General features: G+C 41.8%; 1 protein-coding gene across 1 annotated transcript in view; it reads right to left on the reverse strand.

The window, feature by feature from the left end:
• The window catches only part of LOC141139453 (serotransferrin-like), a 116,713-nt gene that overhangs the window by 64,553 nt on the left and 27,227 nt on the right, over positions 1–24,933 (reverse strand). Inside the window, exons 6-7 of the mRNA XM_073625548.1 lie at positions 12,861–12,913; positions 7,596–7,759 (exon numbers count right to left, since the gene is read on the reverse strand). Coding sequence (XP_073481649.1) covers positions 7,596–7,759; positions 12,861–12,913 — 217 coding nt within the window. The remainder of the gene's footprint in view (positions 1–7,595; positions 7,760–12,860; positions 12,914–24,933) is intronic.

A 24,933-nucleotide genomic window follows, 5' to 3' on the forward strand; every position in this document is an offset into this window, starting at 1 on the left:
AGTATCCCCAGTAATATTATTACAATTTGAAAAGATGCTTCATAAGGCTTTAAAACAAACCTCAGACCAAATAACAAAAAGCCTAACCAAAGAAATAAGAGAGCTGGGAAACCGCACCGCAGCCTTAGAAATAAAAATGGATGAAATTGAAATTACAACCCAAGAAAATATAACAGAATTGGAACAATTAAAAGAAGAGAATTTAATACTTCAAACTAAGCTCGAAGATTACGAAAATAGAGCCAGACGTTCAAACTTACGCATAAGGGGAATACCTGAAACTGTTACAGACCTGCAATCTACTATTACTGCTCTATTACAAGAACTAAAGCCAGATATCCCTGTTGAACGTTTAGAACTGGACAGAGTACACAGAGCCCTCACAGCCAAAAAGAAAGATGGACCCCCACGTGATATAATCACAAAATTTCATTATTACAGAACGAAAGAACAAATACTAACTGCTGCAAGAGAAAAAAAGGAACTTAATTTTCAAGGACACAATTATCAAATTTTTGCTGACCTATCCCAACTTACTATTACTAAAAGACGATCCATGAAACCCCAACTAATGGAACTGCAACGCCACAACATTATGTATCAATGGGGCTTCCCCTTTTCAGTCAGATTTAACTACCAAGGTACAATTTACAGAAGCAGATCAGCAGATGAACTACAACAAACCCTTTTAAAATTAAATCTGACAGAACCCACAAGCAGCAACACTCCCACACGCAGAAGAATGGCATCATCTTCACCTTCAGGCAGCACCCAGAAAATTTCAGAACAAAATGGGAATCATCATTCTCACAAAAGAGGCCGTTATGCCACATCATCCATGGACCAAGAAGATTCAATGGACTGACATCCAAATTCCTGATATCTCTTCATTTATTATACTAAGAGATGGTTCTCTATAAAAAAACAAATTTTTAACTGAATGTAACTGCATTCTGATAGTCACACACTGTGTGGGATCATGTTACATTCCAGTTATATTTCTTATTACTTCTGATTCATATAGCCTTAGAATATATAAGTGAAATAAGGAAATTCTTGTTCAGTTATATATTATCAGGTAATAACAATAGATTTATTACTTTTTAGGACAAATATGTTCAATAATCCAGAAGTAATGGAAGCTTTTTCTTTCTTTTCTTAAAACAAATATATTATTACCTAACTAGTTCCTAGAATTATGTTTTTGTTTATTCTAATCTGAAGCAATACAACCTCAATCTTATGAGTTAACATATCTAAACAGTTACGTATGAATAAAATATGTAATTGTTTACTCTAAAAGGGTTAAAATCCCAAAATAATTCAAACTATCTTCATCAATACCAAAGTTATTAACAGTACCTTTATAACTGAATTATTTAGCCTAGGGCAAGACTAACCATATACAACCACCCTGGAATAAATAATTTCAACAAAAACTATATTCTGCACTCCAATTAATGAAACATCATTTTGATGTCTTTTGACATAGCACTTCTCTCCTGTAAGCGGAAGATCCGTGTACCCCCATTAGCCCTCCTCATTCTCCCAACCATATTATGTGGGAGTGTGACGAAGGCACTTATTCCCCTGAGAGAGATATTTATTCTCTTTCACGGGTAAATTGTGATTACTTGCAAAAAATAATTTATACAATGTATCATCTAATCTCATATGTTTTTTGTTTACTCTTTACTCCAGAATTCACTGGTTTCTTTTCTATCTATTCATCTCTTCAGTCCACACAGGTTGATCTGCGCAGTCAGCTCTGCATAACAAAGAGTAAGTCAAAACTATTTGATCTATTGCCATGGCACCACTGAATATACTTTCCCTGAATGTTCAGGGAATAAATGTCCCTCAAAAAAGGACCAAAGCCTTCCGTACTTTCCATAACAAGAAGGCTCACATAGTATGCCTCCAAGAAACACACTTCACCAAAGATTCTACTCCAAAATATATTTCTCCTTTTTATCAACAAATTTACACGGCTTCTGCCTGTACCAAGCAAAGGGGAACTCTAATTGCATTTCACCGATCCACACCATTCACCTTATCATCAGAAATTAAAGACCCAGAAGGTAGATACCTGATACTCATGGGTTATATAATGGATACAGCAATCACAGTGATTTCCTACTACGCTCCTAACAAACAACCTACACCATTCCTCTCACATATATTACAAGTGATTAATACACACAAAATAGGAACAGTGATAATGTGTGGGGATTCGAACCAGGTCCTCCTCCCATTTCTAGATAAATCACCTTTTACACCATCCAAAATAACCTCTAGATTACCTTTTTCTCAACTTCTTTCCAAATACAATCTGGTAGATTCATGGAGAGAAAGTAACCCAATGAAAAAGAAATTCACTTATTTCTCGCACCCTCATCAAACCTTCACCAGAATAGATCATATTTTTCTAACAATAGGAATGATACCAGAAATTATTGCATCAGATATAATTCCGATTCCGTGGTCTGACCATAATGCAGTATATACTACTATAGCCTCAGCCATACCAAAAGCGCATGACCCAACGTGGTACTTACCGGACATAATGCTCAAACACCCACTACATCAGATGGCCATTGAACAAGCTTTAAAGGAATACATATCAATTAATAATACAACAGACATCTCCCCAATAACACTGTGGGAAGCTCATAAGCCTGTCTTGCGTGGTACAATACAAAGACAAATGGCACTATTTAAACGGGAACGCAAAAATCTAGCAAAAAAACTAGAACTCAATTTTAATGCAGCCTACATATCATTTCAAGATAATCCATCTCAGAGTACAAAATCTCATCTGGAAAAATCTAGATTGGAATACGATCTATTTCTCACTGAGTCAGTTGATAAATCCCTCAAACGCTCCAAACACAATTTCTACATGAATACAAACAAACCAGGTACATATTTGGCTCGGGCATTAAATTCAACTAACAAATCTTTCAAACCAATACGATTGAAATTATCAAACAATGTTTACACTTGCAATCCAGTTAAAATAGTCCATAAATTTAACTCACATCTCGCAACTTTATACAAGACAAACAATGAATTTAATCCTACAGAGGCTGAATCCTTCTTCTCAAAAATAACCTTACCTGAGTTATCTCAGAATCAAAAAAGCAGTTTGGATGAGCCTATAACTATAGATGAAGTTGCTAACGCCATAAAAGACCTAAAACTTAACAAAAGACCAGGCCCAGACGGCTACTCGGCTTTATACTATAAAACATTCTCAGAAATACTCTCTCCCATTCTCACTGAAACTTTTAACAAACTTCTAGATGGACATTCTTTTCGGCAAGTAACACTAATGGCAATTGTTTGTATGATCCCAAAACCCCTTTTTGATGATACTTCCTGTGTGAATTATCGGCCTATCTCTCTGTTAAACCTCGATATTAAATTACTAGCAAAAATAATAGCAAAACGCCTCAATAGCATTATAGGAAAATTAATACATAGAGATCAAGTAGGCTTCATGCCAAATAGACAGGCAGGCGATAATATACGCAGGGCAGTGTTATTGGCACATATTGCTAAAAAACGGAAAATCCCTTTATGTTTTCTATCTCTCGATATTAAGAGGGCATTTGACACAGTATCCTGGCAATATATGCAATATTCATTACAAAAATGGGGTTTTGGACTCCACTTTTTAACATGGATCAAAGCATTATATAATAAACCCAAAGCCTATATAAAATATGCTGGATACAAATCTGAAGCCTTTAATATCGAAAGAGGTACCCGACAGGGTTGCCCATTATCTCCCTTATTATTTGCCCTTATACTCGAACCCATGGCCCAATACATCAGAACAAACCAAACTATAACTGGCATTGAAGTAGGAGGTATTACACACAAATTATGTATATTTGCAGACAATATATTACTTTTTCTATCATCACCACAGGTCTCTGGTCCTAACTTAATACCAGCTCTTGATGGGTTTGCAGCCCTATCCGGCCTTATGATTAATCCTAAGAAATGCCTAGTGCTTAATATTTCACTCACAAACATGGAATTGATCCCGGCTAGGGCTGCACTCCCATTCACATGGGCAGAAAAATCAATCCCATATCTTGGAATTCATTTAACAGCATCTCATTCTGACTTATTCTCAACCAATTATCCTCCTGTATTAAGACAGATCACAAATCTAATAAAACAATGGTCGCAACTTCCTTTATCCTGGATAGGGAAGATTAATGCAATCAAAATGACTATTCTACCCAAATTGCTTTATCTATTCAGAGTCCTCCCTATTCCAATTCCTTCCTATTTTTTGAGAATAGTACAAAAAAGAGCAACTTCGTTTATATGGGGCTCTTCTAAACCACATATACCTATACACACACTACATCTTCCCAAAAATAAAGGAGGCCTGGGATACCCTAATTTTACTAACTACTACAGAGCAGCACATTTGGCCAGTCTGTCCAAATACCATGCAAAACAGGAAATCCCATTATGGGTATTTATAGAGGCTTCAGAAAATGACCCTCTATTAATATCAAATTTATTATGGCTTGATCCTAAAGACCGCTTTAAAATTCATAATCCCATAACTAAACACTTCTTATCTCTCTGGGATAAACTAAAAACCAAATATCAGTTACAATCTCCACACAATCCTCTCCTTTCTTTTATCAGAAATCCGGCCTTTTATCCGGCATGGATCTACCCAAATTCTTTTAAAGCTTGGACAACATCAGGCATTCAGACACTAAATGACTTCATAGCATCTAAATCATTCCTTTCATTCCCATCGCTTAGAGAAAAATATGATCTACCAAACTCTGAGATATTTAGATATCTCCAAATCAAAAATTTCTATACACCATTCCTAAAGGGGGATACACCATTATCCCAATTATCCATTTTTGAATCAATCTGTACAAAAGATCCATTTGCTAAAGGTACAATTTCATCACTTTATAATCAATTATATGGAGTAGCAAATCTTAATAGACCCTCTTACGTTCAGAGGTGGGAGGAGGACCTGGGACGAACTTTAGAAGACACGGACTGGTCTAACATATGGCTCACATCTAAGTCATCTTCACCCAACATCTTAGCACTGGAGACAAATTATAAAGTCCTAACTCGCTGGTACCTTGTACCCGCTAGAGTGGCAAAATATTCACCTAATACCTCAGCTCTTTGTTTTCGAGGATGCCCAGAAATAGGCACATATTTACACATATGGTGGACGTGCCCAGTAATCCAAACCTTCTGGAAGGAAGTCTTCGTGATTGCATCTAAAATATTTAAAAAAATAATACAACCAGATCCATATTTAACTTTACTTAATCTAAAACCGGAATGGTTAACACTCTCTCAATTCAAACTTATGATCCAACTAATAACGGCTGCAAAACAAACAGTGGCCAAGGCATGGAAATCTCCTACATTGGTACTAGCAGAAACAATTCACAGAATTAATAATACAATGTCCCATGCTAAGATGGTAGCCATCGATCAAAATCAAATTCCAAAATTTGAAAAACTTTGGCATCCTTGGATAAAACAACAGTTCCTGTCAAACTTCAATGACTCTGTCCTGTTGCCATGGTAACAGATTAAATGACTTACAGAGACACACCCATTCTAAGGCTTCAAAGAGAACTAAAAAGAATAATAAACTGACGAGCGGGACAACCTTGTGGACCATACCTCTACCTTTCAACCCTTTTTTTTCTTTCTCTTTCCTTTTCTCCACCTTACGATTAAAGCTCATTATCAGAATTTATTTGACCTATATACACTCTACTTGTAAACAATATGTATAGTAGGTATAAATCATTTAAATACCTACAAAAGTAACTAAGGAAATGATATATATCTTTAATTTAGGTTTACGTGAACCAAATGTTTAATATTTGAAATTTCATGATATTTACCTATATAAACCGTACTGTAAAACAATGAGCTTACTTTATAGATCCTTGTAAACTTACTTTATGTATCTTTATAACATTGTATACTCAATAAACTTCTTTTGACAAGGAAAAAGTCACTCACAATCAGATTAAGTTTACACATTGACAAAACCAAACAAACAGCTATTTTTTCAGAGCAGAAACAGGTAAAAATCTGCCACAAAATGTGTTAAAATCCTTGCAATGTATATTGATCACCCAGAGAGGATTGCTTTTTTCTCAACAAAAGTTACTCGTTAAATTCCCTGCTGTAGATACAAGCTGCTTCCTGCTCTTACCTAGGAATAGGCAGGTCCTCTTTAACCTCCATGGCGGTATGATTATTTCAGATTTTTGCGTCTCAAAGCGGTACAATTATTTTGCATAGAAATTTGGCGTTTTATATCGTAGGTCTGTAATTCTTAACAATAACACACTTAAATCTGTCCACCAAGAGTCTAGTAGATATCCCGGGTATGATGAAGTTTGAAACACAAAATCATAAATTATAATATAATAAATAAATATAAATAATTAAAAAATATATATATAATAATAATAAAATACATTTCCCCATGATTCACTATCGCTCAATTCTGCAAGTGTTCTAATTTACTATTGCTGTTTTCTAGCTGGTCTAAAGCCACTTTTGACGTAAAGGGACACTTTTTGGTTGCTATGGACAATCTCAAGTTTCCAGGCAGAAAGAACAGTATTTATATATAATATAAAACTGCATGCAGGGCATGGGCCAAAGCACTGGGGACAAAAGGGAAGTGAAATGATTTCATACAGTACTGTAATCTGTAAGATTACAGTACTGTATGTGTTATGAATTTTACAGTTTTTTTAATTTGCTGTCAGGCTCCGCCCCCCGTGCGTCGCGACGCTCGCAGGGAACGTAGCCTGTCACAGAGAGGCTTCGGGCAGAGGACAGACAGCGCGGGGGGACATCACAGGATCCTGGGGACAAGGAAAGTAACCTGCACCAGGATCCTGAGATGTAATTCCGAGTGTGGCTCGGGGATACCGTTAATGGTGCTGAAATTTAACCCCGAGCCACACTCGGGAATACCGTCAGGGAGGCTACTAGCCTCAGAAAAGCTGTATGTTTCTAAACTTTTTACCATTTGTTCCACAAAAAAAAAGCATCTACAAGAATATAGTCACACCTCCCCATAATTTTTTAACTATACTGCTTCTCTGTACAGAGTATTGTAAACCCTTTAATAAGTCTTACCTGTAGGTACAGTGAATATCTCCTAAATCTGCACCGTTTAGGAGATATCCACACTGCATGCAGCCGTTGACATATCTGGTACATGAGCTCTGAAGGGATAGTATACCTGTACCATCCCTTCAGAGCTCCGTGCCGTGGTTTATGACTCCTAAATGCATAAGCGGGAGTGACGTCATTGTGGCATGGCCAATCAGATGGCCAGAAGACACGGGCCCAGAAGGAAGACTGTGTGAAGATAGAAGTGCCTGTCAGCTGTGACAGTGCGGTATTGGAGGGCTTTGTTCTAAAGTAATCATTTCATAATGTGCTAGTATGTGATGCATACTAGCACATTATTCCTTTACCTTGCAGGGTTTTAAAAAAAAATGGTGTAGTTTACTACTGCTTTAAGTAAGGAAAAAAGGATTTACCTGAGCTTCCTCAAGGAACTGAGTGACAGATCTGATTTTATCTTCCCTGTCCACAGTCACCACAGCATGAGCTGGTATTCTTGTCCAGAAACATTCCTTGTACTTTTCAACTGGCTGTCTAGTATTGTCCAGGCACAACAGCACATAACCTTTATGGAATTCCTCTGCAGATAAACATAGATGCACAGTTGTTAATTTCTTAAGCAGTAAATGAATTGCTGTACTCGTGTTTTGTTGATGTTATAAATGCATGTTTATTACTTTGTATACCACAGAGAGCTAGCAGAACATTACAAAAAATCATGAAGAAGCATAAGCACTACCACATCCAACAACTGCAGGGTGGGAGTAGCCTGTGCTTGGGCCTTGGTCACCAGCACTGTGATGTAGACTGAAACAAATATGTAGCCATTGAAACTATCCATGAGGGAAACACTAGAATATATGGACTATCTACCGCTAGTGTATGTATTGGGCCTCTGTGAAAGCTGAAATGCTAATATCTCTTTGGTAGTTGACGCAGTTCCTCCATTTCCATGTGACGTGACAGCAACAGGGGATGTTCAGCTGCATTAGGACAACAGATTAGCACCATGGCAGTGGTTGAGCACTTGTCCTGTAGAAGGAGCAAAGCCAAACATGCAGGTAGGCTTTTTCACAGACAATAGAGGTGGTATCATAAGCCCTTGCCAAAGCAGCAGACTGAAAGGCATGTGTGTGGGCCACTAATCCTCTGATGGTGAAATTGCATATTTCATATTTCCTTACTAAAGTTGCCTCACAATATCTAAGAAAGCCTCTAATATCCTGGTTACCTTAGCTGACTTCATACCAAAGGAATGTGATTACAACCTGACCTTAAAAGGTCATGTTGCTCACAAGAAGAGGAGTTGACCATTTCCTTATGTAGCCATGGCCCCGACCTCTGAAGAGCTGATGGTGAACTTCAGGGTCAGGGAGAGCTGACATTCATTCTCAGTGTGGGTCACTAGGCATCGTGGGAGCAGAGTAGTGTAGATTAAGTTGGGCGCCAGACAGAACAAAAGAGATTTATTTTCTCCAGAAGAACTGGGGAGAGGGAGGTTAGGGCCAGGACACCCTTTGAGCAGGTGCAAAAGCACTTAGCAGACTCAAAGCTAGGAGCTATAGGTTCAAAGCTGAATTGAGCCTGAAAGAGCTGTTTTCTTTAGCAACTGAACTTGTATGTTGACTTCAACACAGATCTGTACACATACCAAACTTGGTATCCCCGTTGTGTAGGACCTAGCCTCTATCTCACAGCCTCCCTCTGTAGCTTCATGGACTTAAACTCATGGTCTCTCTTAAAAGACTTCTTGGACTCCCAGTGACACTGGGTCCCTTGAACTTCACACAGCCAGCTGCTGTATCTTCAGAGGGCCCCCACGTTGCCCTGCTATGTCCCTTGTTCGGCTCTTCAGCACAATTGCCGAACTCTCATGCAAGCGCCACCCCCCCCCCCCATCCTACTGGGTCCCCAACTTGACTTCCGCTGAGACTTTCCCAACTTCTTCACCGTCCCCACTTAATGAACAAGGCTGCTCTGGTACTCTCTCAGACTCTGAACTCTGGCCTCTGATAACAGCAGAGCTGTCCCCTGAGGGCGACAGTTTCCCCTTTACCTCTGACCTTGGTTCAAGCTTTGCCTCTGGCGACACTAATGGTTGTCCTCCATTAGCAAGTTTGTCCCTTTACCTTTGACAAAGAGGTGTTCTCCGGCCAGTAGAACCCATGCAACTTGGTTAGGCTTCCGACATTAAAGCCCCAACCCCACACTGCTCCTTCTTATCCTGGGTAGGCTTCAGGCTGCCTATCAACCAGGGAACTCCCGAATAGGTCTCAGGCTTCTGGCCTAGCAACCGGGAGCTTTCAACACATGTCCACACAGACAGCCGCCCAGGTGGCACAGAACCCCAATCACCTGACTTCTCCCAAATAAATAGGCTCTCCCAGCAGGCTACGGGGCCCAAGAAAACCCCTGCCAATTGGCTGGAACAATCTATCCACTGATATTCCAAGTGGAGGAGAGAGGTGCATCAAACTCAGAGTTAGGAAAAGAATCAGGAGATCCCCTAACAATTGGCCAGGTTGGTTACCACCTAGCAAACTAGATTTGACAGCATCCCTGTTCAAAACCAGGGTGCAACAATTACATTCAAGTCCTATATATACTACAGCTAAAACTTGGAATTATTGTCTCGCCTCAGAGCTGCCATCATGCATGTGTCTGATTCTGATCATATGTGCCATGCCAAATAAAATGGAGGGACCCGTGGCAGAAACAGCATCTCTAGTTAAGTATTCTTGTTATATTTTCTAATATAATTACATTTGTTATCTGTATCTGTCATTGCTTAATTAAATGTTATACTTATAAGTATTTGAGCGATCTCTCTTTGCACTTCCCAAAAACCTAAACTATCACGTAACCGCGATAAAATACCCTGAAATACCAATAGCATTTCCTAGGCAATGCTGCAGAACAAAAATTTTCAAAGTTGTTCCCTAATACTATTGGTGACAACATTAGGTGGGGTACTGCAGGGCCTTTCGAGCTGAGATGTTTCAGGACATGTTTGTGTAGCACCCACCTAGATAGGTGCTAGGATTAGTTAGATTTAGTGCTGGCTCCCTGTGTTCAGTGGAGCTGTGTGTGTTTTTGTTAGGTAGATTTAGCTTGCCTCACCGTGACCAGTGTAGCTGTAATTATTGTGTTACAGTGCCTTGAAAAAGTATTCATACCCCTTGAAATTTTCCACATTTTGGCATGTTACCAAAAACGTAAATGTATTTTATTGGCGTTATATGTGTACAAATCTAGGCGTCCTGCAGTCCACATGGAGATTAGGGGCCGGCGCATAGAGATTAGGGGGCTGGCCTCCCTGCGCCCCTTCTGGACCGGCCGCTGCCGCTTCTCTGAATGTCAAAGTTGAGCTAACTGCTCCCATAAAACAATAGGGATGTTCCTTCCTGTGCTTTATGTGTCAATTTGATTAGTATGCAATGACACAGCATGATTGCCACTGACTTCCAATAGTTTTAATGGATAGGTGCATTTTCACAGAAAGTACACTTATCCTTCCTTAGTAGCACCCCTGACCTACATTAATTCTCTCTGCTACACTCCAGATGCATACTTATTTTAAATGAGGAGTAGAGCAAAAGCTCTTTTGGCCCTACTTCTCATTTAGGTCAAAGGAGTGCACTTTATTCTGCATTCCTGTGACCTGTATTCAGCAAACAAACAACCCCCTGTGGCTGGTCTGGCACTTACCTGCTCTTGTGGTGGGGCTCTGGTGTCCTCTCCTGGAGGGTGGGCAGCGGCCGTGGCGGCTCCAGGGTCTGTTCCTCCAGCTTCTTCCGCAAAAACGCTAGGCATCCAATTGGATCCGCGGACTCTTTGGCCAGTCGGGAAACAGGGCTCACTGACCTGCCTCCTGATTGGCAGGGAGGAACTCTAGTGTGATATTAGCAAAAATTCATTCACTTATTTCACACAGCTGGGTGGGCTCAGAGTGCAATGCTTTACTCCCCAAGCCAACCCTTTTTTGAAGCCTATTAGAGCCTCTGGCTCTAATCAGGTACTTCAAAAAAACATCCCGCCACATTGGAATCCATGGTCCAGCGCCACTGATATGTAGATCATGGGGTCGGATGCATGGATAGGGGAGGCGGTGCCCATACGCAATCTATGGACGAGCCTCCACTGGGCAGCACGTAAGGATTTCTCACATTATTTTACTAAAAGTTTACAGCAGCCAAAAGATAGTGAGAGCCCTTGGCACCCCTCTGAATAGTAATCTGAGGTGGATCACTTTTCTGAGGCGTTTGGAAGGCGGTGAAGAGGCGATATGTTATCTAATTACTGCCTGTGGTAACCCTGTAAATACCGCACTACCCCACCACAACCATGTGCATTGCACACAGTTGCAGGGCAGACACTTGAATGAGTCACATTTTGCAGCAGTAATGCCCGCCAAAGGTGACAGGGGGATCATTTTTCTACAGCTGCAAAGCATCACAGCCGTGACATGTGTACAACCCAACCCCTGCTTCTGTAAATCTTTACCTAACAGCTTAGTACATCTCATATTTTCATTTGCCAAGCTCTATATGTACTCACACTAGACATGTGCAATTTGTTTAGTTCCGAATTCATTTTTTAACAAATTTCGACAAATTTGTTAATTCAGAAACATCCGAATTAAAGAAAACACGTTAACAAATTTTTTCTGAATATTCGTAAATTTGAATATTCGAAAATTTGTAAATTAGAAAATTAAGAAATTCGAAAATCTGAAATAATAACAAACTATTAAATTATAGGTATTGGAATTTCCTTTCAAATTTGGTTGTTAGTGAACGTAACGAATACAAATTCATCCAAAGTTACGAATTATCTGAAATAACGAATGCCATATCTAAACTAATGGAACGTAACAAATTAATAATAATAAATAACAATAATAATAAATACTTTTTATTATTATTATTTATTAATAATTTGTTCCGATCCATTTGTTTAGATGCGGCATTCATTATTTTGGATAATTCGTAACTTCGGATGAATTCGTATTCGTTACGTTCACTAACAGCCAAATTTGAAAGGAAATTACAATACCTATAATTTAATAGTTAGTTATTATTAGTTAGTTAGTTATTATTTCGAATTTCGTTCTTATTTTCAAATTTTCTGACTTTCTTCCTTATTTTCGGATTTTCGAATTTACGAATTGCGATCATAACAAATGACACCAAAAAACAAACACAAACGAATGAAACAAAAACAAACACATTTTTCGGCAGTGCACATGTCTAACTCACACAATATACAGTAACATAAATACCATCACCAGAATTATTGTTACAAACTGCAACTACTACTATAAAAGCAAACATACTATTTTAAAGCTGAACTCTGGGAAAAGCAAATATTGTCTAAATACAAGAAACACGTGTATTTTTATTCTAATCTTTGTGCAGGAGCTTCCTGTAATAAAGATCGGTCATGGCTGCTCTCTCTCCTTGTGAGTGGTGAGATCATGTGACCGGACTGGAGCGCCCCCATAATAGGTAAGTAAAGACATCTTTGCTCTACCTGGTAGTTAGAATAGACGTAGAATGGGGATGGGAGTAGGTTTAGGCTTAGTATGTTTGACTGGAATTACACTTTAAGGTTTTGTGAGCTGATTCAGCTTTAAATGCCTACATATTAAGAAACAGCTATGGTAAATAGATTTTAATTACCTGGTAACACATGCTTCACAAATGCCACGTCACCTTTATCCTCTTTCAAACATCTGCACAAAGAAAATAAAAGGTTGCTTAGATACAATTGTAACCGTGTTTCATGAGTAAATGTATTCTGGCATTGTGTGTCCTGTGTTAAAGAGCATTTAAACCCAAAAACAAAAATGTAATATATTGCAGCTTACCAATGCTTAAGCCTCTTACACACTGGACATTTTGCTATCTCTCCTAGACTTCTTTCCTCCTAGCAGAGTTGTTTTAGCAGAAAAAAATGCTTGACGCTTGTAAACACATGTACTGCGTTTCGGCGCTTTAAGCGCTTGGGCATTAATTAATTTAATTGGTCAGAATAATAATTAGTTCTGGCCACTGAAATTAAATAATGCTCTAGCGCTAAATGTGCCTAGCGTTAACGCGCATTTAAAGAGATCAAGCATCATTTCTATCAACACTACGCTCCTCCTGGACATGCTGGTTGTGGGATTTTCTTTCAGCCTCTAAACTCCTCTAAATGTCTATGAGCCCCTTTCACCCTGGGGAGGTGCGGTCGCCGGCGGTAAAACGGCACTATTTTTTGCGCCCCTTTACCGTTGTTTTAGCAGCGGTATTCGGCGGTATTCCCCCCCCCGCTAGCGGCCAAGAAAGGGTTGAAACCACCGCAAAGCACTGCTTTGCCGGCGATATAGCCGCGCTGCCCCATTGATTTCAATGGACAGGAGCGGTGTATACACCGCTCCTTCACCGCTCCAAAGATGCTGCTTGCAGGTCCTTTTTTAGGGTCCTGCCAGTGCACCACTCCAGTGTGAAAGCCCTCAGGGCTTTCACATTGGAGACACAGCAGCGGCTCTTTCAGGGTGCTTTGCAGGTGCTATTTGTAGCGCTGTAGCACCTGCAAAGAGCCCCAGTGTGAAAAGGGTCTTAGTGTGCATGGACACATGAGGGTTGATTTACTAAAGGCATATTGACTGTACACTTTGCAAAGTGCAGTTTCCCTCTGCAAGTGTAATTGCTCGTGAGCTTAGTAAATGAGGTAAGGCTTCACTTTGCAACCCAAGTACCCAATCACGTGCAAAGAAAATAAAAAAAACAGCATTTTTGCTTGCACATGATTGAATGATGGAAGTTGGCAGAGCTTCTGTTAATTTACTAAGCTCTAGAGCAACTGCACTTGCAGAGTGCAACTGCACTTTGCAAAGTGCACAGTTTTTTTTGACTTTAGTAAATCAACCCCATAGGCTAACATGCATGCATAAGGCAGAAAAAACACCAGGCACCCCTAGGAGCAGCATTAAAAACATCCAGTGTGCATGAGGCCTTAGATGTGCAAAGCACAATCTTTATCATTATTGTGTAAACTGTTGGTCCTGTCAATCCTTTGTGTTATTCAAGATGAACAAAAGCAGACAAGTGCAGCCTAGATGACAACCATGACTGTGTAAGTTTTAAGATAGGGTGACCAGACATCCCTGGTTTCCGGGGACAGTCTCCTGATTGAGATCACTGTCCCCAGACCAAGTCTGTCCCCGGTTTTGTCCCCGGATTCAGGGGCGTCGCCAGATAGGAGCTTGTGGGTGCTCAAGCAAGACCATCCAGGCTGTATTCTGACAACAGCAAGGCTTTTGGTAAAGCTCCTCAGTGGGGCATATAGAGCACACACATCCTGCATTACTTTCTGCCAGCACAGGGCACATGGCTCTTATAGAGACTCTAACATGGAGAAAAGAATGCTGGATCTCTGTTTGTTCTGTCTGTCCATCCATCCATCCATCCATCTGCTTCCCTTATCTTTGACATAAACATTGCTGGTGTCACAATACAAGATAAATAGAGTGAAAAAAGAATTTTATCTTCTGGTGTTATTCTAACGCTGTTTCCCACTCTTTAGAAACAAGCCAGGTCTCTTGCAGACAGGTGGCTGAGCCCATTCTGTGTAATTGTAGTTGAATTTCCTCCCTCCAGGCAGCCCAGGTGCAGTGTACAGACTGTCATTGACATGAATGATTGTATGCTGCTGTATTCCTTTATACAGTGGTGCCATCATAAACATAAATATAGCAACATACAACCATTTATGTCAATGAGAGGCTGTACACTGCACCTGGGCTGCCTGGATGGAGGAAATTTAACTGCAAATACACAGAATGGGCTCAGCCACCCGTGCGCAAGAGACACAAATCTCAATAAAAGTAACACGAACTTTCCCTCTGCATTATCTCTCCCTCCTCATGTCATGCAATCTATTCAAGAGAATCAGCCAATTCGTAATGGTGCACTCCATGTAACATACTCCTGAACTCTGCACCCTCTACGTAGCATTCTCATGAACCCTGCACTCTGTACGTAGTACACTCCTGAGCCCTGCACACTGTACGTAGCATACTCCTGAGCCCTGCACTCTGTATGTAGCATCCTCCTGAACCCTGCACTCTGTATGTAGCATCCTCCTGAACCCTGCACTCTGTACATAGCATCCTCCTGAACCCTGCACTCTGTACGTAGCATCCTCCTGAATCCTGCACTCTGTATGTAGCATCCTCCTGAATCCTGCACTCTGTATATAGCATCCTCCTGAACCCTTCACGTAGCATCATCCTGAACCCTGCATGTAGTATCATCCTGAACCCTGCATGTAGCATCCTTCTGAACCCTGCACCCTGCATGTAGCATTCTCCTGCACATAGCTTCCTCTTGCACCCTGCAAGTAGCACCAGTATACAGGGGCACACTGACCATTAGCATAAAGGGGCACACTGACCATCAGCATACAGGGGCACACTGACCGCCAATATGCAGGGCCAGTGGTTACCAGTATACAGAGGACATAACAAATCAAGTAAAATAACTACCACACAACAAAAAAAATCTCAAAAGCAATAAGAGAATCTTGTTAGCTGGTTACCGCATCTAAAGCAAATCAATAAAAAGAAAAAAATGCAGCGCTGCCCTACACTTCATCTATAAATGGCCTTATAAGTGCAATGGTAAAACCTATAAATGGATATCCATTGCAAACCAACCAATGTATTGCAATTTAGAAGTGATGGTGTCACCCCCTCTGCAAAAATATTTTGAGAAATTGCTGAACTTCAATGTGCAAATAATGGTGAAACCGACTACATACAATAATAATAACAGAGATGCAAATCAACCAGTGTATTAGAACATGGTGATGGTGTCACCCTCTCTGCAAAAGGTAAGAGATATTGCAAAACTGCAATGTGCAAATAGTGGTGAAACCCCTACATATAATAATAAAATGTAAAATATGTACATCAATTGTACATTTTATTATTTTTATATATGGGGGTTTCACCACTATTTGCACATTACAGTCCTGCAATATTTCTTACCTTTTGCAGAGGGGGTGACACCATCACTACTATATTGCAATACATTGGTTGATTCGTACTGGATATTCATTTATAGATTTTGCCATTGCACTTATAAGTCCATTTGTAGAAATGTATAAAGGAAACGTAGGGTTGTGCTGCATTTTTTTGGCTTTTTATTGGTATACAGTGGCCCCACTGTATGCCATGTGCTGACCAGGGGCGGATCCAGGGGGGGGGCAACGGGGCAATTGCCCCCTCCGAGAAATGCAGGTGACTGAGAGCAGGGTGTGTGAGAGAGCCGCCGGGCGGCTCCGTGACTGAGAGAGCCACTGGGCGGCTCGGTGACTGAGAGAGCCGCTGGGCGGCTCGGTGACTGAGAGAGCCGCTGGGCGGCTCCGTGACTGAGAGAGCCGCTGGGCGGCTCCGTGACTAAGAGAGCCGCTGGGCGGCTCGGTGACTGAAGGAGCCGCTGGGCGGCTCGGTGACTGGGGGAGCCGCTGGGCGGCTCGGTGACTGAGAGAGCCGCTGGGCGGCTCCGTGACTAAGAGAGCCGCTGAGCGGCTCCGTGACTAAGAGAGCCGCTGGGCGGCTCGGTGACTGAAGGAGCCGCTGGGCGGCTCGGTGAATGAGGGAGTAAGTGAGGGAGCCGCCGGGCGGCTCCATAGGCGAGGGAGGGCCGCCGCTCAATGTGTTTGTGGGCGGGCTGCTGCCTGCTGACCAATCAGGGAGCCGGTGGGCGGGGGAGCAGAGAGATGACATCATCTCTCGGCGCCCGCCCTGCATCCCTGCAGTTCAACTTCCCCCCCTCCATGCAGGCAGCTGCGGAAGCAGAGAGATTACATCATCTCTCTGCTGCCTGTCTCTGGGACACAAGAGACCACCTTAGCAGGTGGCAAGTGACAGGCGACGTGGCAAGTGACAATCCGCAACATGTGGCAGGCTACGTGGCAAGTGACATGGCAAGTGACAATCCGCAACATGGCAAGTGAAAATCTGCATCTGGTGACAGGCGACGTGGCAAGTGACAATCCGCAACGTGGCAGGCGACGTGGCAAGTGACAATCTGCATCTGGTGACAGGCGACGTGGCAAGTGACAATCCGCAACGTGGCAGGCGACGTGGCAAGTGACAATCCGCACAGTGGCAGGCGACGTGGCAAGTGACATGGCAAATGACAATCTGCAACGTGGCAGGCGACGTGGCAAGTGACAATCTGCATCTGGTGACAGGCGACGTGGCAAGTGACAATCTGCATCTAGTGATAGGTGACGTGGCAAGTGACACACTCGGGGCTCCCACTGATTCTGCATTATGGTGAGTTAAACTATTTAATTTTTTATAACAATGTAATTATGGTAATAATGCGCTTCAATCATCCTGACACCATAACAACCATGGTGCCGTGATGATTGAAGCGCCAACACCAGCCATTTCCCCGATAAATGTACCCCAAAAAAATATATTTTCTGGCAGTGCCCCTCCCGAGTCTAGACTCTGGATCCGCCCCTGGTGCTGACCACACCCACTTTTTGCCCACGCCCACAGACTTTGAGTGCCTCATTAGCACCCTCACTTTTACCTCAAGCACCACTCATAGCACCCCCCAAAAAAAATTGTCTGGAGCCGCACCTACCCGTATTGGATTTGAATTTTGCCGCCCCATTCCTTCCTCCAAGTTTTTTTCTCTATCTTATCTTCTTAACACTTGGTAGACATATCCCAAAAAATTCTAAGAAGTATCTTTTTTTTTTAATCTCATGGACGAAATGTGAGAAATAACGTATATATCATACAATCATTCCATAAACACATACCACGTACATTGGATATATGATTTGAGGAAAATATGCTTAGAAAATAGTTAACCATTTGCCAATAAAAAAAATATGTCCCCGGATTTCATTTAAAAAATCTGGTCACCTTATTTTAAGAGGAACGGCAGTCTGCTCACATAATTTGTAATAAAAACATCTTTGCCATTTTGAAGCTTCCCTCCAACCACTTTGCATATTATTTTATATATACTGTGATTCTGTACTTGCCAAATATGCTGCAGAAATCTCCTTCCACTAAGTATGGCTGCAATCATTTTAACTGTGGGCAGCTGAAGCTGTTGCCTGTTCATTTCCTGGATTTCTGTGCTGCTGGCTACCCAATATGCACTTCCTAGTCTTGTGCCTGTGTAGTAAGCAAACTGTGGTGCACATTGTTGTTTATAAGTTGCCATAGAAACGGCAGCTTCTGTGGAAGTTCATGCCCTGTTATGGCAAAGTATCAACAGCATGGAACACAGAAACAGCCAAGGAAAGTGTACATAATATGCTTGTTCAAACAGGAAAGCAACAAACAAAAGTATTTTATATTTTACAATGATGTAAATGTATTTCTCATCCAAATTGCAAACACTGAGGAGACAAGCCTCAGCTTCTGCAGTCCTGTCACAGGATCTTTTCACTCCCACAAATCCTCTGTGCATACCTCCCAACATTTGGGAGATGGGAATGAGGGACACCTACTAGCAAACTTATGTAATCATAGGACACACCCCCTGCCACGCCCCTTAAAGGGGAAATAATAAAAAAAGTTTAATTAAATCCACAAGTGCTTTTTTTACCACTACTATTCCTTTATATTGGCTTTTAAAATTGACAAATGCAGTAATTTAGAATTGGGATAAAAGGTTTAGCACTGGGAAACACTTTTTGAAAGATAAAAAAGTGAATTTTATATACAACTATATAGATCAGACCAAAATGAGGAGGAAAGAGAGACATTTCTCCAAATCAGGGACAGTCCCTCGAAATCCGGGACATTTGGGAGGTATGCTCTGTGTCAGGGGACTGAAGAGAGCTGCCTGGAGGCGGGGCCCAATCCCAGAGACAGGATCTCCTATGCAGATAAGAAATGTGAATTTATCCAGGGGAGATTGTGCAGACTGGCCTGGGGGTGTAATAGGTGTACAGGGCTGAAATCTCCACATAAAAAAGAGATCAATCTTTCTTTCACTAGACTAGATAAAATTCTACTCTGAAAGCACATGAATCCTTTCAGTCTCCTCCTATCCCTGCCCTTATCCAACCCCCTCCAGGTCAGGCCTGTAGCCATCCTCAGTTGTCTTCAACTCTCCTGCGTCTCCCCGCCCCCTCCTCTCCTTGTCCCCGCCCCCCTCCTCTACCAGCTAACTCTCACGAGTGAATGAAAAGATAAGAAGAAACGAGCACTGCTGGGAGATCTGATGTTTCTCTCCTGGGAGTCAGTGCAATGCAAGAACCAGCATCATACGGCTAGGCGTTTTAGAAGCTGAGAAATAAGAAGTATACAGAATAAGGTATTTTCTGTCACCAAATTACAGTTTTTATTTCCAATGATTGCACAGCAAGGGCAGAAGGTTCAATTGAAGGAAAGATTAAAAAATGACTGAAGTTCCACTTTAAGCAGTATGTTGGCCAGGGTTGCTAATAGGGTGTTACGATCAGCCCTCTTACATTGGGCCGTATCGGGTCAGTGGGGGGGGGGCTGACTCACCAAGAGCTGCCTGTAAGGAAAGAGGTCATGAGCCTATCTATCACACTGTAATGTCTCATATTTCCATCACACACGTTACTGGTATAAGCTCTAAAGGTTGGGTGCTGCAGCAACAACCAGCTGGATAATGGTTCAAATCACAATGTAGATACTTGCCAGCACACCAAGGATCAGCACAAGGTGGCGTCCAAACAGTTTAATTTATTGCATGATCACAACACCAAATGGTACAACATTTCAGATTCACGCAGGACCCCTTCATCAGGCATGTGATGACGAAGGGGTCCTGCGTGACTCCGAAACGTTGCACCTTTTTGTGTTGTGATCATGCAATAAATTAAACTGTTTGGACGCCACCTTGTGTTGATCCTTGGTGTGCTGGCAAGTATCTACATTATCTATAAAACTGGTTACAGCCCAGCAGTGGGCAATATCTTATGGCTCAGGCCCCACGGCTGGCTGACCACTGTCCAGCACAGCACAGTCAAAGGGAGTGGGCAAGACTTTGATAGGCTCTCCCTATGAAAGCCTGTAAGTTAACTGCATGGACTGTGAGCTGTAATAGGCCACAGAAACATGCTATTATTTTACAACCCAGTGTTTTTCTTTACAAGTGACCCTATGACACTTTCAGGTTTCTGGTTGTCAGTATAGTACTGATTTGGTTATCAGACAGGTTTCTTCTTTTGTAAGTAGCCAATGGTCTGCAGATATGTTCATGGTTGTTTCCCAGCTATAATTACACAGTATTTTGGGGGTACAAGGACCGTGTCAAATTAATTCAGTGTGTACTGTGAGTAGGCTCATGTTTATGCAACTTTTCATAGCCACATCCAATTTTCACCGTGGTGCTCTTTGCGAGGCTCAGTTAGTAGCTACACACTCTATTTGCCATGGTAGGTTATGCACCATACAGGGGCTCATTTTCTTATTTTACCCATGAGGGCCCAGATTCCCAGTCCACCCCAGTGAAGCAGCCTTGGCATGTGTTAAGTAATTGATACAGCCTCATTGTTTGGGGGGATGGAGGGGGGGGGGTTGGCCCTGTGAGCTGGGCTGTAGAGGGCCCCACTGGTTCTACTGAAAGTGAAGGGGACCAATCGTGCTGCTGTCAGTGGGAACCCTCATTAACGGTCCCCTGATCTCTGCCACTTTCTCACTTACCCCTCTATGCTAAATTTGGCTAAGTGACTACCGGTTGGTATGCTTGGAAGTGGTTAATATCTCCTGACTGCTTACACCTTTCTATTTCCACTCCAGTCAACATGTTAGATAGCACTGACATAAAAGATATAGCCACTCCTCTGAATTAAGGGCTGTGTAAAAAAAAAAAAGAGAAGATTGAGGACTTTACTTATTCCTAACAATGTTATGGTCTTACAGCTCCTTTGCAAAGATCGTGTTATGGACCAGGTATAAAGAACAGGAAACTAGATCTGCTTTACCAAGACCTCAACAATCTCACAGACACAGCCACTCATGCCCTCACCTTAAGTGTTGTTGTTCAGACTCAGGCTTCTACTCTTGCCATAGATATCAAGATAAAAATACTTGCTGGGTCTGTGGTCTGCAAAATATTACTAATGGAGACCGTCCAAGAGCAGGAGACAACAACCAGAGATGTAGTCTCAATTATCAGGCAATCCATCAATTACTCTATTAAAGAACTAAACAAACCATCCCCACAGCTCATGCCAACTCTAAGGTATCAGAGTGCACTTCCAGCCCTGACCACAGTGACCTGTCAGCGGCTAATGGTAAAGAAGGGGGCCATTCAATAGGGGAATACCATTGAAGGTGTACTAACAAACATTAGAAACGATTATCCCTAAAAAGTTCAGCATCTGGTTTCCATACATGGAAGAGATAAAGAAATTTATTTTGGAAAAAAAACTAGAACAAACCCTGCCTTAATAATAGTGTAATGTGTGCAACTAAAACCTCTGTTGTTGTGCTAATTTGGTTTTGTTGCAGGCTAGCTGGTATGTGTGCTGGGAAAGTTTCTATTGTTTGTAATGTGCAAAGCCCCTTCCATGTGCACCTTACTGTAAAAACAAGTTATAGATTGGGGTGGTTGTCATTTATCTGTATAACTTAATAATATGTCTTCAGAGCTCTACCCCTTCAATAAGGAAGTAACCTCCAACCTGAACACTTTTTCCTTGGTGGACACGGTTAGCTCATCATGTCAACCTTTCTATGGAGAATGCAGTGTCCTTCAAGGATTCCATTGACAGGAAGGCAGATCTGGATCTCAGCAAACGTTATTGTTGGAGCATGTTACCCTTCAATTTCTTTTAATGGACAAACATCGAAGCAGCACTAAACACTAATGTTAATAAAGGGGCTACTTAGGTGAAGCAGCAATTGATCTAATCGTAATCGACTGAATCTTCATCAAAAATGAATTGGTGCAGAACTCCTTATGATGTATCTCACAGAGGAAAGCTGGACTTGGTCATCTCCAAGTGACAGAAGGTTGTTCCAACCCAGTGCCACAGGACAATGATAATGATGATAGCTAATGATTAAGCACAATTGTACTGTGTGAATCGCGTCTACAAGACAGTGGGGGATTATTTATGTAGCAATAACTCTCGGTGGAGCTGCTGGTTTAAAGTGGGCTGTTACCTTCACTCTCGATACCTCTGTTTCACCGGCACCGGGTCTAGGGTTCCGTTGAGTTTACCTCTGGATGATATAAGCACCAACACTTGAGTAAGTTTTCAATCCTTTATTGAACCAAGTAACTAAGGAAGTAGCAGGAAAGAGGCAGGAGGAAAACTGCAGGGAATACCTTTCTTTAGGTTTCTTTAGAACATCCTTTAAAGTTGAATAGTGTAATTGAATGCAATCCCCTTTTTGTGGGACACGATCTTTGCTCGCCTGGATAGTCCTCTCTCACTTGCCTAGCAGCCAGTATGTAGCACGAACAAAAGTCTCTGCCACAGACTTGCTTGAAATAAACCCGTACGATCCTCTGCCACAGGATGTATTGGTTCGCGATGAATGTCAGACACAGTACTTGGACCTCTAAGCCAACCCGGCAGTACTATACTGTAAGATTACTTCATGATACGTCCTCCAACAGAGTCACCAGGCCCCTCTCCAGACCAGCACTCTGCATGATCCCTCCATGACGGGTCCTCCCCTGGGATCTCCTCGGTTGTCCAGCTTCTTCACTCTGGATAGACAGCTCAGGACCATTCCTCGCCTGCTGTGGTAGGCCCCAGACAAGCTTCTGGGCCCACCCACGTGCCGCAGCGACATGGGCCTCCGGAAAGGAGGACCACGAGGTGGTACTCTAACACATACCTGTCGGCCAGGAGGGCCAGCAGGTGGCTTAAAACGAACCCCTAAACATGGCGTCTGTCCCATAAATACCCTCTCCCAGAATGCAACTCGGAGGACCACCTCCACCGAGTTGTCTCCGGGACAGAGGAGCACTCATGCGCTTTAACACGTTGCTTTTCCAACACCCGCCGATGGTGACAACGACACCCACCGGCACAATGTGGAACCACACGCAACGTCAGCCAAGCTGGAACAGAGGCAAATCTAACTTCCTATAACGAGTAATTCACTAAATTTACCTATCAGATGGTAGATCATATATCTACCAGCGCTACATTTACTATCCACTGTGCACTAAAAGTGCACTGCAAGTTCACTTGGAAGTGCAGTCACTGTAGATCTGAGGGAGAGGACAATAAAAAAACTGCATTTTTGCTTGCACATGATTGGATTATAGAAATCAGCATAGCTTGCCCTCATTTCAGATCTTCCCCTCAGATCTACAGCGACTGCACTTCCAAGTGCACTTGTAGTGCACAGTGGATTTGCCTTTAGTAAATCAGCCCCTGTGTGTTGGTGTCTCCTAGTATCATTTTGGTGACTAATGAATTATTTGGAATCTATCGAGGTGCAGCCATTTCTTCTTTACTACTATACCACAGGACAAGAGGCCATGTGCAATAAGTAGCAAACTGAAAAAAGACCTTTCAATGGCAGATCCAAAGATTTAAAGATTTAAAGTCGTATACTGTAAGACTGGCAGAGAATTCCATAGAGGATGGATAAAAAAAAACCCATCTCTAATCAAGATTGGAGGGGATGAGCTGAACTGCAATAAGTTTGATTTGGGCAAGGTCCGGCAAACTTCAAAGAAGTTTGGATGCAGAACCCGACCCCTATTGAAATGAATAGAGTTTGAATCTGTCAAAGTAAAAAAGCCCATTATTGATTTTCTGTTAAAAAAAAAGCCTATTTTCTGGGCTAATAGGCAAGAGGGTGTCAAAAATAGCATGTGGGATGGGGGAGCATTGCACCAGGGAATGTGTACCAATGCAAAAAAAATGTAATTCTATTTGGCCAGGAGTAGTCTTTTTTAATGCTTAAAGTGAAACATTAAAAATACCCAATACCTTTAAATAATGCCTGCTATGGCTGTGATGGGCCCATTTCTGTGATGTACAGAAAGTGCTACAGCAGAACTGACATTTACAATGGAAACAAAAAATTTCACTGCCAGTTAATCTCTAAATCCTCGTACACACCGTACAAAATTCAGAAGGGGGTTGTCGTTTGACAGGTTGTTGTCCGAACTTCTTACCCTTAGTACGCTCCTTTCGACAATTGTTTTCCAATTTTCGGACAACAAATGTTGGATGACAGGCTAGTAAATTTTTGGCGAACAACGGCTCCATGTCTGATATTCAGATGATCAGTACACAAATCCGTCACACAAAAGTCTAAAGCAGGGGTCTCAAACTGGTGGCCCTCCAGCTGTTGCGAAACTACAAGTCCCATCATGCCTCTGCCTGTGGCAGTCATGCTTGTAACTGTCAGCCTTGCAATGCCTCATGGGACCTGTAGTTTCGCAACAGCGAAGAACAACAGTGACGCGGCAATTGAAGAAATGTCAAAATTCTCATCTTCTTTAATGGGATAATAATGAAGCTGCTTTGCATGTAGTTATGCCAAACGTATTTTAACTACCAGAAAATCTAAAACTTCCTTTGATCTGCAGTTATGGAAAAGTAATTTCAGTTTACATGTTTTTTTCTTAATATCAATGGCCCCAATGATGTTCATGAAAGTGTTGGTGCCTTTTATTTCACACTGTAGGTAAAAGTGACTCAGACGAATTCCATTATGTACATAACATTTATCTTCTGGCTCAGGACTGCAACATCCTACTATAGCATGAAAAA

The sequence above is a fragment of the Aquarana catesbeiana genome, linkage group LG04 (genome assembly GCF_042186555.1).
Source record: "Aquarana catesbeiana isolate 2022-GZ linkage group LG04, ASM4218655v1, whole genome shotgun sequence".
Taxonomy (NCBI): Eukaryota; Metazoa; Chordata; class Amphibia; order Anura; family Ranidae; genus Aquarana; species Aquarana catesbeiana.